This window comes from Ahaetulla prasina, chromosome 4 (assembly GCF_028640845.1).
Source record: "Ahaetulla prasina isolate Xishuangbanna chromosome 4, ASM2864084v1, whole genome shotgun sequence".
Taxonomy (NCBI): domain Eukaryota; kingdom Metazoa; phylum Chordata; class Lepidosauria; order Squamata; family Colubridae; genus Ahaetulla; species Ahaetulla prasina.
The window spans coordinates 124,140,218-124,155,177 of NC_080542.1; the positions used below are offsets into that span (position 1 = coordinate 124,140,218).

General features: G+C 38.3%; 1 protein-coding gene across 4 annotated transcripts in view; it reads left to right on the forward strand.

Moving 5' to 3' along the window:
- CDK14 (cyclin dependent kinase 14) overlaps positions 1-14,960 on the forward strand; it is a 263,918-nt gene that overhangs the window by 72,536 nt on the left and 176,422 nt on the right. For all 4 annotated transcript variants that reach the window (XM_058183801.1, XM_058183802.1, XM_058183803.1 and 1 more), the window contains 2 exons: positions 526-771; positions 13,829-13,923. In XM_058183801.1, coding sequence (XP_058039784.1) covers positions 526-771; positions 13,829-13,923 — 341 coding nt within the window. The remainder of the gene's footprint in view (positions 1-525; positions 772-13,828; positions 13,924-14,960) is intronic.

The following is a 14,960-nucleotide window of genomic DNA, read 5'->3' on the forward strand; positions in this document are numbered from 1 at the left end:
TAATGCATACACACTTTAATTCAGGATTATTTTATATAGATAATTCTTGATTTACAACCATTCATTTACTGACCATTCAAAGTCACAATGGCACTAAAAAGGGTTACATGACTGCTTTTCACACTTACAACCATTGCAACCTCCACCTGGCCAAGTGATCAAAATTGCTCTGCAATTGTTTCATATTTATGATGGTTTCAGTATTCAGGTCATTTGATTACCTTTTATGATCTTCTGACAAGCTTTAAAGTCATTGAGGAAGATAGATTCACTTAACAACCATGTTACTAATTTAATAACTTCAGTGATTCATTTAACAACTACGCAACAAAGGATGTAAAATGGGGCAAAACTCACTTAACAAATATCTCATTTAGCAACAGAAATTTGGAACTCAATAGTGGCCTTAAGTCGAGGACTATCTGTAAAGAATTATGGAATGTAGGAGTATACTTTCTTACCCTGCCATAAAAGTATTTTAGCAAATTAAATAAACATTAAAAAACATTTTGTCTCTTTTCTTAGATATGCGTCACAAAGATGTCCACACGGAATTGTCAAGGAATGGATTCTGTGATCAAACCCTTGGACACAATTCCAGAAGACAAAAAAGTCAGAGTTCAGAGGACACAAAGCACTTTTGACCCATTTGAGAAGCCAAATAACCAAGTAAAAAGGGTGCATTCAGAGAACAACGCCTGCATTAATTTCAAATCTTCATCAGCTGAGAAGGAATCTCCTAAAATCAGACGGCATTCCAGTCCTAGTTCTGTGAGTCCAGACACGTTGTATTTATCTTTTTCAAATTCTTCAAACAAGTTTTAGATATTTGGTATTTTAATAGCAGTGTTGCTTAATACAAATGATCCTGTGAAAGTGTTTTCTCAGATTAAATACCATTATTAAAATAAAATAGTTTTAATTTTTTAAATTAATAGTTCAAGGTCAGTGAAGACTTTTATTACAGAGATTTGTGCGGCTTATATTAATACTAAATAAAGCTATAAAAGTAACATGGTGATTAATCTTTGAGCCATATATATATAGATTTAGTTTTAATAAGTTATGAATATTTCTTTTGATAAATTCTGGTGTAATTTTGATAAAAATTGGTGTAAAACTTTCTATTGGAAAGTTTGGATAAAAGAATGGTTCATGATTCTAAACTAAACTATTTGTTATGTAATGACAATTTTAAGTATTTCCCTTCCTTCCCAAATCATAACAGGTGCTATTTTACAACTAAAGCATGTTGCTGCAGTGGTTAAGGTACCAGGCTAGAAACTAGGAGACCAAGAATTGTAGACCTCCCTTAGGCACAATACCTAGGTCAGCCTTTGAACAGTTATATCTTTTCAGTCTCGGGGAAGAAGGCAATATCAAGAAAAGTCCCAGAGTCATTTGATGTAGTGTAGAAATTTTATAAATAAATGAAACTACAGGAACTTGCCAATGAAATAATCAGGAGTCATTACTGACTAAAGCTGCTTGCAATTTTGTGATGTTTTAGAAAAATATTTTGTATTTGTTATATTATAGTGTTGCATTGGTAAACAAGTGATATTGATAAGCATAAGGTAGGTTTTTAAAATTTCTCCTTCTCTTTTCTTTCTTAGTTTGTATTTTTAATTCAGTTGCTATTTATGTTTTCATTTTAAATTTAAATATTTTTAATACTGTATCTTAAAGTTAAATAACTTAAAAACACAGACAGTCCTCAACTATAACTATAATGGATACTGTCCATCACAATCATCAAGTCATGATGGTTGTAAATCGGGTAAGAACCCAATTTTATGACTTTTTTTGTGGCTGACATTAAGTGAAGTAATGATTTGCTATGAGCTAGTTTTGCCAAAAATCAGAAATAAATTTCAGCTTTTGGCAAACAGCCCTAAGGTGACATGGGAGGGAGGAGGGAGAAATTCAGAACCTGCTCATAAGTCCTCCAGGAAAACCCATCATAACTTTGAACAATCACTAAGCTAAGGGATACCTATAAGAAAGTAAAAAAATGGGAATGAACCAATATGTTATGAGTATTACGTCAACCTGTAACCATCAGGTTAAGTCAAACTAGGCAATGACTTCATTGGACGCTGTGGAAGGAGACCATTATTTTGAGGAAAATTGAAATTATGTATCTGAAAGTACTTTTTGCTTGGTTAGGTAACTGTCCTGTTATATCAAATGATCTTCTCAGATGGAGCAACTTTGAATAGATGCAAAAGTAGCAAAACAGATAGTGCTGACTACTAAAGCAGTACAGTTGTATGTTCTCTAGATGCAAATTTAGATAACAGAATTGGAAGGGACCTTAGAAGTCTTCTAGCCCAATCCCCTGCTCAAGCAGAAGACCCTATACCATTCAAATGACTGTCCAGTCTCTTCTTTAAATCTTCCAGTGATGGAACACTCAAAACTTCTCAAGGCAAGCCATTCTACTGTTTAATTGTTCTCACTATTACAAAATTTTTCCTTAGTTCTAGGTTGTTTCTCTGTTTGGTTATTTTTTATCCATTCTTTCTTGTCTTTCCTTCTGTTATTGGGAGCTTATCCAATAGATCAGACTGTCACTTTAAGGGAGGGGAGACCCCTCTAACCTAAGTTGGAAACTCAACCACTGTTAATCTTCCACTACAAAGAACTGAGGTTCCAAGAGATGAAGACAATGCCATTAGAGTGTCTGATGCTGCCTCCTGATGTGGCTTGCCCTGATCAATTCCCCAAAACAACAGTTCCTGGAAGAGATTGCCCCCTTTCCCTCCAGGCGGGTTAGCATACAAAAAACCCTCAGGCCTTCTGGATCTGGTGCTCAAAAGGAAAAAGGCTCCTCTATTCCTTGCCCGGACTCCGCTTCCCAAGAGATGCATGGAGGAAAAAATCTACGATTTGCTTTCCTTGTGGCCCCGCTGGCCACACTTCCTTCCTTCCTTCCTTCCTCGTCTTGCATGTGGATCCCCCTTCTCGGAACGGTCCCAGCCAAGAATTTTAGATTTCTGGATATAAGTTTGAAATTTTATAACAATGCATCTTTATTTGAAATCTGTACTTCACTTTGAAATGAGGAACACTGAGGTTTAGTTGTGATTAGCTGTTAGCCCAATGGGTTTTTTTCATTGCATTGGGGAAGGCCATTTGAGAGGTCCTAATTTATGCTATTTCATCACTAATTGTCAGATGATCTTCTGATTCACAAATGTGATCACTGTTACCATCCATGTTGAAAAGACAGAGTTGCTTTGTTTTTTAAAAAAAAAACACTAAAAAACTTACAGGTTTATAACTGTAACTTGGAGAACTTTCTGATTTGGATCACTTCTAAGCATAAATAAATCTGGATTTGGTGGAGCAGTAATTAGCTTTACTTATATTTACTGTTGTCAGGAAAAATGAATTGGATAGTTTGTACAAAGCAAATAAAAAAAACCACATTTTTTTCATTCACAACATGTCTTCAGTGATGTATATGTGTGCAATAGTAGGTAATTTCACAGATTAAACTAAGAATAGACTCTCTGGCTTTAATGATTTGATTCTTGCTGTGCAGGGTACGGGATTTGTAATTACCTTTATTGCTTGATTGAGTACTCTTATGGATGCATATGTTTGCCAAGAAAATTAGTTGGAAGCCTTATTTACTAGCTGTATGTAAAAGCTGTTTTTCTTAGATTTTGATATTTTGGTTCTTTCAAATTTCAGTTGCTGATTGCGTACTATGGTGGATAATGGATCAAAATTATTTCTTAGTCTGATAGAAAAATATGTAAGGCAAAATAGCTCTGATATAAATGAATCCTGCCACTCTTGGATCCAAAGAAGAGAAATTTTCTCTCTCTGAACCTCCTGAAATACACCACCTGAATGGAGAAAGCAGAGTGCACCATTATTTTCAAGGAAGCTCCTACCTTTCATCAGGAAATAGCCTTTTATGAAGCTCTTATTTCTTCAAATTAGAATTTCCTATACTCTCACTCCTCCTCATTAAACAACCCTTTGCTAGCAATGTCTTTTTTCTGAGCTAAGAGCATATTTTCTAAAGTGAACGGGATATAGGTAGTTTTTACCCCAGAATGTTGCTTCAAGGCCCACTTTTCAATGATGCTAACTTACATTCAGTGGTGGGATTCAGGTAATTTAACAACCGGTTCTCTGCCCTAATGATTTCTTCCAACAACCAGTTTGCCAAACTGCTCAGAAACTTAATAATTGGTTGTCCCAAAATGGTGTGAACTGGCTGAATCCCACCACTGGTTACAGTGTACCCTCTCCGTGGTGTTTGAAATAAATATATCTTGTCTCACCTCATACCAAAACAAAATGGACAGTCTTTCTTTTCCCTCCCCCTCTTTTAAACATTGAAAATGTTGTTAGTAAAAGAACCACAAGCAGTCTAAATAATTGAAAAAAGTAAAGAACTATTTAGAATTCTCATGTTATACTTGTAAATTTTTCTATTGTATATTTTGAGGATTCCTCCTCTCCCATTGAAAAGGGGTCCTGAATGTCTTGTTTGCTGAGCATATTCATCTATACTTGTCTCTGAAACACCCAAAATTATCCCATAGGCTTTCTATGAAAAGTGTATTACAATAGCATTTTTTAATGGGGGACACTGTTACAATATGGAAGCCACCTTTCATCTTCAGGAAAAGCAATAGACCCTTCTAATTCAAATCCAGAATTGTCGATCTCCATTTTCTACTCTGTAACAGATGGGCCATTTAGCCATTTGAATCAGATAATTGAAAAATGCAGCACAGAAATCTCTGTGAGCTTAGAAAACCTAGATAAGATCATCCTTTGATTGCTAATTTGATAAAACTTCTGTTCTCTGGGTTATCAACTAAAGTCCTAAATACTAATTATGCTTCCAGGAGAAAATGGTTGATTGAAGATAGTTCTAAAGTCAAGTGGAGCTGACAATTGACAGCCTTGTACAAAGGAGCTAAAATACAGATAGCCTCTATTTTCTCTAAAGAGAATTACTGGAGATTGTTCAAGTTTCCCCATTACCTGACAAAGAGATTGCAAGGCAGCAATTTTGGATGATGGGTAGGAATCAGGAAAACAGAGGAATTTTGCTCTAACTGCATATTGTATCACTTTGTGGCCACTAAGTTAGACATCTTCAAAAATGACAAAATTGGAAACCCTGAATGAATGTTTTTAATCTTCAATATAAGAATATGAAAATTTACTTTTATAACTTCTAAGCACTTAAAATAAATAGCAAAAAGTAAGAAAACGTTTTGGCTACCAAATATTCTAGGGGTTAAAAAAATGATTTTATTGGATATAAGATGCTAAGAAATTTGTAATAAAGTTTATTAACCATCTAAATCTGGGGTGTCAAACTCATGGCCCATAGACCAGATGCGTCATGTGCTGGTCCCGCTCCCACCCAGTTTAGCAAAGGGAAAAAGTCCCAATACATCACGTGACTACGCCATGATGATGCGAGTTTGACACCCTGATCTAAATGGATTGCAGAGAAAGATTGTTTTATTGAGAAGAAAAAAAGATTGTAACATTAGTTTATTTGACCAGGAATTCAATAGTATATATTCATATTTTGTGTGATTCGTTTTTGGATTTTTTGAAATCTTACTAGATTTGTTTTAAAAAGTATATTATAAAAAACATTTCCCCATATAATTAGTTTATGTGGTTCTAATTTTAGACTGCTTAATCTGGTTTTATATTTAATTGTTTTTCTTTAGTTAGTAAGATTGGAGAAATTATTTCTTTTTGCTATAACTTAGGCAATGTCTGTTTTAGGATATAGGAATTTTTTTTATTTTTTGAATTTATATCCCGCCCTTCTCCGAAGACTCAGGGTGGCTTACATTGTGTAAGGCAATAGTCTCATCTTATTTGTATATTTATATACAAAGTCAACTTATTGCCCCCCCAACAATCTGGGTCCTCATTTTATATTTTATATATATTTTATACTGGTGAAACATGGTGCCTATAGAGTTGAGACATGGAATGTGTATGTCTTGATATGGTCATCTACCGTGTATGTGTCTATCTTGTTCTGAGGTGAACATTGGGTAATTCCATGTATGTAATCAAGATATAATGATCATCCCAGCTGTCCAGCTAAAGCAAAACAAAAAGATATATTGGGCAGCAGTGATATAGAAGGGTGCTTGAAGTGGGTGATCATTTTATTAACAACAGGAATGGTATCCTGTTATGGGAGAGGACAATGGTAAACCATTCCTGTAGTTTACAAAACAAACAAACAAACAAACCTCTTCACTGATAGACACAGTAAAGCAATTATGATAGTAGGCTAGATGACATTCAACATGTTGCTGAGGAAGACCCTTTGCTCTTTCACATTACAGATATTGTTTATGGCATGACTAGATTAAAGCTTTTAGGATATCTCATTGCTGATATTGCCATGAAGGAAAAGGTAATCTGAAGCAAAGATAGAATTACATTGGTAAACAGGGAATGTTAATAGCATGAACATAGGAAAGCTCCACATTGTGAAAAATGAAGGAAATCAACTACATAAGGTTGCTTGGATATCAATAAATTGAAATGAATTTGAATAGGAATTAAATTCTGTTATCATTATGTGCTATCAAGTAAGAAACAATGTAGTGACTACATAAGATAGATTTTCTCCATGTCCACTTATCTCCAACTTTAATCCTTTAGATTTTCTAATTGTGCATGTATGTCTGCTATAATTAAACCCAATCACTTTGTCGCCAGTGTCCTTCTCTTCCCTTTTGCTTCTACATTTCCTGTCACTATAGGTCTAGGACAGAAGCCCACAACCCCTAGCTCATGTACTGATACCAGTCTACAGCATGCTAGCAATCAGGCCATGCAAACAAGTGAAGCCTAATTCACGGGATGCAGACAGCACACAAAGCCACACCCTCTCAGGTCTCCAGAAAACCTTTCTCCATAGAATTGGTTCCTGGTGCCCAAAAAGTTGGGGACCATTAGTCTAGGAGATAGGTCTTTGCATTATGTTTCCCAAGTATGATAATTTAAATCTGATCATTTATGTCCGAAGAGAAAACCTGGGTTTTTATTAATAATAATCCCTTGGAGATTTTTTTCTTGTTACCCATGATATTCTCATGAATTATTTCCAACACTTAAGCCTCTATACAGGTAGTCCTCAATTTATGATCACAATTGAGCCCAAAATTTATGTTGCTAAGTGAAACGTTAAGTGCCCCATTTTATGACTTTTCTTGCCACAGTTGTTAAGTGAATTATTTCAGTTGTTAAGTCGGTAATATGTTTGTTTTCCCAATGAGCTGCAGAGTGTGCCAGAGATGGGTTGATACAGTGGATCTGCCTGAAGACTGAGACATAATTTTTGTGGCCATGCCTCCATGTGCCTCCAACGGCTCCAGTTTTTTCGTCTCAGTTGAACTGTCAAGACGTATCAGCAGATTCTCTGCATTAACTCATCTCTGGACTCACCTTTCAGGTTAATTTCTTCAAAAACAAAACAAAACAAAACAAAAAACCCTCTAATCCTTCTTCCTAAGCGTGCTGGCCACTTCAGACCTCTGAAAACACCGTCGCCTCCTTTCTGAATTCCCCTCTCCCATTGGAGAATTTGGGACAAGGCAGCTAGGGTTAGGGGCTGTTTGGAACAGACACCCCCTCCCCCCACTCCTCCACCTTTGCCTTAAAGGCAAGCAGCTCAGCGGGCAGCCTTTCTAACCACTTGGAAGCGATCGCCTGTCGGCTCCTTTAAAGAAGCCGACAAGTCGATTCAACCTATTTAGAGCGCTTGCTGATCGAAGAGCTCTAAGAAGCCGGCATCTTGATTGCAGCTGTCGAAGCGTTCAAAGAAGAAACTGACAGCCTAATTGAAGCCTCTTGCAAGCTCCGTAGCGCTCCAGAGACTGACTAACTGTTTGGGGTGCCTTACTGAGCCGCCATTTCAAACAGCTGCCACGGAAACGGCCTGCAATTGCCTTATCTCTTGGGCATCTTGCAAGGCTTCAGGAGGGCGCCAGAGAGACCGCGGAGGCTGTCTAACAGCTCAAAAAAATTGGAAGAAGCAAGGGCACCTCCAGATACATTGAAAGAAGCAACTGGACAGCATTGCTGTGCAATTAGGCAGTCCTACATCAGGCAAGTCTCCTTTCAGCTTCGGCTGTTACTCAGATTGCCGAGTGGGGGGGAGTTCCCAAGGAGCCGGCAACACCCAGGGTTTCCCTGAGTAAGCCGCCGTCTTACAACCATTTTAGCTGCCCAGTGTGCTGGCAAATCCGTATCCCAGTGCAGCTGCCACCACCATTAATATGGCAGACCACCGTCAAGCCATTGGAGGAAGAAAGGCAACTAGTAAATCAGTGACTGGCCACAGAGCTCAACAGCAGCAGCCCTCGAGGGCAGAGGTCAAAGATTTAGAGCAAAGGCAAAAGGCCTTGGAGAAGCAAGTCTCTCAGGCCGAAAAGAGGCAAGCTCTCCTGGAGTCCCAATCGGCCCACAATTCACCTTCTGGTCACCATGATTCGCCCACTGGCCAGTCACAATCCAGGGCATTGTTGCCTGAGCGACCTGGCCAGCTGTCACCTGACATGCCACCCTCTGCAACCAGCGATCATGGTGACCTGGTGGACCCCTTCGCTTGTCCAACTCCAGCGAAGGAACCTGAGTCTCAGCCAGCATCTGAACAGGCTGACCTACAACTGAGCGAATTACCCGCAGCAGTACAGGATTTGATTACTTGAGCCATTACAAGAGGCATTGCAATTGGCATTCAAGAACATTGTTCTGTATCAGTAACCTCTGCATACATTTCACATCACCACCACGCTGCACCATCTGCAGGCTGCGCTGCATCCCCTCAAAGTTCCCTTTCTCATTCAGGGGACAGTGAGGCTCTCTTTCAGGAAAAAGACATCCAGAGAGATCCTGATTTCTCTGACGACGAAGGAGCCCCTCCTGACACTCTGGCCTTCACTGGCCTATTTCCACAGGGCCTCTTCAAATCCTTGCTCTACAAGGCCAAGATTATGGCGGGGTTCCCAGACACCGAATCCCCTCAAACAGCTTCAATTTCAGTGCAAGGAAGTGGCCATGGTCTGTTCTCAGAACCAGTGGCAGAACAGGTCTAGATCCCGGCACCAAAGCTCTTCACTGATGTGGTTCAGAAGCAATGGGCCACCCTGGCTTCATTCCCCACCCCAACCGGATTGGACTGTCACAACTACAACCTGGCTCCTGCCTTCTCCAACCTTCTGCAGGTACTGTCTATTGACTCCCCAATTCTGGCCTTAACGTCCCCTTCACCTTACATTTCTGGGGATTTCTCCAAAGGTCTTAGACCAGAGGATAAAAAATTTGAACTATCCTTTAAAAAGACTCACCAAGCCTCCGCCTGGGCAGTTCAAGCTGCTACTGCGGGATCTTTCTTTAACTGTTCCTCACTATTGTGGCTGTAACAGCTTCAGGCCAGATTATCTCCTTCAGAGGTTCAATTACATCAAGACCTCAATAAAATTATAGCTGCAGTCCAGTTTTCGGCTGATGCCACACTGAATGCCACCAAGTATGCCTCTCAGGCCTTAGCCTCATCTATTACATCAAGGCGGCTCTTGTGGCTACGGCAATGGCCAGCTGATTTACGAGCCAAATGGCGATTTGCAGCTGCCCCATATAGTGGAACCAAGCTATTTGGTGACTGCTTAGATCCACTACTAGTAGAGGACAAGGAAAAGTGGAAGGTTCTGCCTGCTGTCACCAGGAGGGCAGATAGGAGGTCCACCTCCTACTACCGCAGACAGCATTCTATATCCTGAGGAGTGACTCCTCAGGAAGGCCCTTCCCAGCAGCGATATTACCTGCAGGGTAAGTCCCGCCAAACTGATCATCAATCCTTTCGGGACAAACCTAAACCATTAAGATTTCTGGAACTATGAAATAACCACACAAATTGAATACAACCAAAGGGAACATTAGGACAGGAACGGTAGGTACCCTGATGCTCTTATGCCCGCCCTTTATAGACCTTTTAGGAATGGGGTGAGGTCAATAGTAGATAGTCTTTGGTTAAAATTTTGGGGATTTTGGGATGAGACCATGGAGTCAGGTAGTGCATTCCAGGCATTAACAACTCTGTTACTGAAGTCATATTTTCTACAATCAAGATTGGAGCGGTTCACTTTAAGTTTGAATCTATTGTGTGCTCGTGTATTGTTATGGTTGAAGTTGAAGTAGTCTTCGACAGGAAGGGCATTGTAGCAGATGATTTTATGAGTTATGCACAGGTCATGCAGGTAGTTCTAAATTTTCTAAACCCAAGATTTCAAGTCTAGTGGCATAAGGTATTTTGTTGTGATCAGAGGTGTGGAGAACTCTTCTTGTAAAATATTTCTGGACACGCTCAGTTGCCGAAGAAACCCACCATCAAGGAACTGAATGACTACAGACCAGTTGCTTTAACATCTGTAGTCATGAAAACCTTTGAAAGGCTAGTGCTTTCCTACCTGAAAACCATCACGGATCCGCTGTTAGACCCCTTGCAATTTGCATACCGAGCAAATAGATCAACAGATGATGCTGTTAATATGGCTCTGCACTACATCCTACAACATCTTGAGTCTCCAAAGACCTATGCAAGGGTCCTTTTTGTAGACTTTAGTTCAGCATTCAATACCATCATTCCAGACATTCTTCTAACTAAGCTAAATCAGCTACAGGTACCGGAACAGACTTGTAAGTGGATCACAAGCTTCCTAACAAACAGGAAGCAGGAGGTGAAGCTAAGCAAGATCACATCAAATACCCGTACAATTAGCACAGGGGCCCCCCAAGGCTGTGTGCTCTCCCCACTTCTCTTCTCTCTGTATACCAATGACTGCATCTCCAATGATCCATCTGTTAAACTACTGAAGTTCGCAGATGACACAACAGTGATTGGTCTCATTCGAGACAATGACGAATCCGCATATAGACAAGAGGTCGAACGACTAGCCTTGTGGTGCAACCAAAACAATCTGGAACTGAACACACTCAAAACCGTAGAAATGGTGGTAGACTTTAGGAGAAACCCTTCCATACTTCCACCTCTCACAATACTTGACAACACAGTATCAACTGTAGAAACCTTCAAATTTCTGGGTTCTATTATATCGCAAGATCTCAAATGGACAGCTAACATCAAAAACATCATTAAAAAAGGACAACAAAGAATGTTCTTTCTGCGCCAACTCAGTAAGCTCAAACTGCCCAAGGAGCTGCTGATCCAATTCTACAGAGGAATTATTGAGTCTGTCATTTGCACCTCTATAACTGTCTGGTTCGGTTCTGCAACCCAACAAGAAAAACACAGACTTCAGAGGATAATTAGAACTGCAGAAAAAATAATTGCTACCAACCTGCCTTCCATTGAGGACCTGTATACTGCACGAATCAAGAAGAGGGCCGTGAAAATATTTGCAGATCCCTCGCATCCTGGACATAAACTGTTTCAACTCCTACCCTCAAAACGACGCTATAGAGCACTGCACACCAGAACAACTAGACACAAGAACAGTTTTTTCCCGAAGGCCATCACTCTGCTAAACAAAGAATTCCCTCAACACTGTCAGACTATTTACTGAATCTGCACTACTATTAATCGTTTCATAGTTCCCATCACCAATCTCTTTCCACTTATGACTGTATGACTATAACTTGTTGCTGGCAATCCTTATGATTTATATTGATATATTGATCATCAATTGTGTTGTAAATGTTGTACCTTGATGAACGTATCTTTTCTTTTATGTACACTGAGAGCATATGCACCAAGACAAATTCCTTGTGTGTCCAATCACACTTGGCCAATAAATAAAATTCTAATTCTATTAATGTCCGAAATGAGGTGTGGGTTCCAGACAGGTGAGCAGTAATCAAGAATTGGTCTAGCAAATGTTTTGTATGCTCTGGGTAGTAGTGTAATCTTTCCGGAGAAGAAGCTATGCAAGATTAGGTTTACAACCCTTAATGCCTTTTTGGTGATGTAATTGCAGTGGGCTTTGGCACGTAGATCATTTGATATGAGAACTCCAAGGTCTTTGACGGAGTGAGGGTCATCTACAAGGTCATGTCCATCAAGCTTATATTTAGTGTTCTGATTCTTTTTTCCAATGTGTAAGACAGAGCATTTGTTGGTGGAGATTTGGAGTTTCCAAATTTTTGACCATTCCGACACAAAGTCAAGGTCCTTTTGAAGGGTGGCAACATTGTTGGTAGTGTTAAATAGTTTAACATCATCGGCGAAGAGAACACAATTACTTATAATATGGTCACAGAGGTTGTTAATGTATAATATGAAGAGTGTTGATCCTAGAACGCTGCCTTGGGGGACACCGCTATTAACAGGAGCAGGATTTGATAGGGCACTGCCTATTTTGACCACTTGTTGCCTGTTTGACAGGAACGCAGTTATCCAATTATGGAGGGGTCCAGAGATGCCGTAGGATTTTAGTTTTAGAAGAAGTTTGTCGTGTACCACTGAGTCAAAGGCTTTACAGAAGTCTATGTAAATTACATCTATTGCTTTGCCCTGATCAAGAAGTCCATATCTTTTTGCAGTGAAGAAGTTGTAGATTACAGGATAATTTTTTTCTGAAACCAAATTGTTTATTAGAGAGTAGGTTGTTTGTTTCTAGGTGGAGGGTGATGGATTGGTTGATGATTGATTCCATTACTTTGCAGGTGACACAGCATAAAGAAATTGGTCTGTAATTTTCAACTAGGCTGGGGTCTCCTTTTTTGAAGACAGGGATGACTGTGGCTAGTGACCATAGATTGGGAAGGGAGCTGGTCCTGAAGGATTTTTCAAAGATTATGCGTAGGGGTTCTGCTATAACAGTGGAAAGCTTTTTTAAGAAGTATACACATAGACCATCAGGTCCAATAGATAGAGATGGTTTCAGTCTGCGTAGTGCCTTTTCAACATTATCTTCTGTAAAATCTATTTGTGTTAGATCGTTGTAATCATTATTGGTACAACTGGGAAATGTTGGGTATGAGCCATTACTGTTAACAAAGACTGAGCCAAATAATGTGTTTAGTTACTAAACTTGCGAGAAATTAGTACTGTAATAGAATTAAGACCTTATCTAGCTGTTAACCTTAAAATATCAGTATTTAATTTTTATTTAATTTAAGATTAACAATAGAAATGTTTAGAAGTCCAATTCATCATATTTTTATTTTACTCTGGAAAAAAGAAGAATACTGTAGACATTAAAATCTGTACTTTTTTTGTTATACATTGCATACATATTTTTACCTGGAATGAATATTTAATGATAAATGGTAACTAAGGAGTATCTATAGTATGATGTTATATGTTGAGTTACATTTCAGTACATTTGATAACTATAGGCAACCACATTAAATAAGGAAGTATGCTTATATCTGTAAGATTTTATTCCACTATTAATTTTACAATTATATATATAGATATGGTGAGTGTAAAATAAAAATAAGTAAAAAGATAATTCAGTTGCTTTCCTTCTAGGGACTCCTTAAAGTTTTGGATTTCCTGAGTACAAGTATTTCATTTATTTTGGTGGCATTGGCTAATATGCAAAAAATTTAGTTGTGCAGTGAATTAAGCCTTTTAGAATTCCAAATTCAGCTTATACAGGGTTACTGATCAAATAATTTACCATCCGGAGCGTTGAATGATCAAGCATTAAATATCTCTACTATAATCTTATTAGATTCAGTAATAATATTTGGCCTTCATGGTTGGTTGGATACTTGTTAGAGGTTAAGGCTATGAGTGCATAAACATTGATATACCTTTTCTTTTTTTAATGTCTTGCAGCCAACAAGTCCCAAATTTGGAAAAGCTGATTCTTATGAAAAACTGGAAAAACTGGGTGAAGGTTCATATGCTACAGTGTACAAAGGGAAAAGCAAGTAAGTATATTTGTAACATTCACATATTTAAGATTTTGTCATTTTTTTTAAAAAAATAATTTTAATGTAGATATTAAAGTAACATTTTAATAAAAATATTAATAATTGTGTGACTCAGAGGAGCATAGTATTAAAGTAAAATTTCATATTGCAAATAGGGTATTCTAAATGTGCTTAAATCTAGGATCAGTGATAGTTGGCACAATTATTTTCAATAATTTGCATCTGTGCCTCCAAATTCTCCTCTTATGTCTTCTTTGGCCATGTACTGTATGCATCCATATGTTTTTTTAGTCAGAAGGTTTCAAAACCCATAATCTGTAATTGATTTCTTTTGAAAATGTTTCTTGTAGTACAGAGTCCATTATGGTCTGCTAAATTTTATTTTTCTATCTGCAGAACATGTTAATTTAACTAATTAAGCAAATTGATTTTGCTGACAATTTGAAGTTGGCAAATCACTAAATGGACAAAAATGGTTTGCTTCAATTGAATCTACTGCTGTGTATGTTTCTAGGTTCAGAACAACCTGATATCAATATATCTTTATCTCTCTCTCTCTCTCTCTCTCTCTCTCTCTCTCTCTCTCTCTCTCTCTCTCTCTCTCTCTCTCTCAGTGTGTGTGTGTGTGTGTGTGTGTATGTCTTGGCATTTTCAGGTCTTCCTGTGTAAGGTTGAGAGTAAGGTTGGTGTCTTCGTGCTTCTCAAAGCCGAAGACACCAGCTTGAAGATGATGAGTAAGACCTCGTTGAAACGTCGCCAAAATACTCTCAATCTTACACGGGAAAAGACCCGAAAATGCCAAGACCTACATACCTATACCCATGAAAACCTATGAATACACACACACACACACACACACACACACACATTCTAAAAATACATAACTGATTGAAATTATAATTTTAAAGTATCTAATAACTTGGAGACTTCTTAGATTAAAAAATGTTTAAAAGTTGTTTGTTTTAGTAAGCTAAAGTGAAGTTCCTGTGTAAAATGCCAATGACTTGGTTGTGCCTTTCCTTGTATGCTGTTCC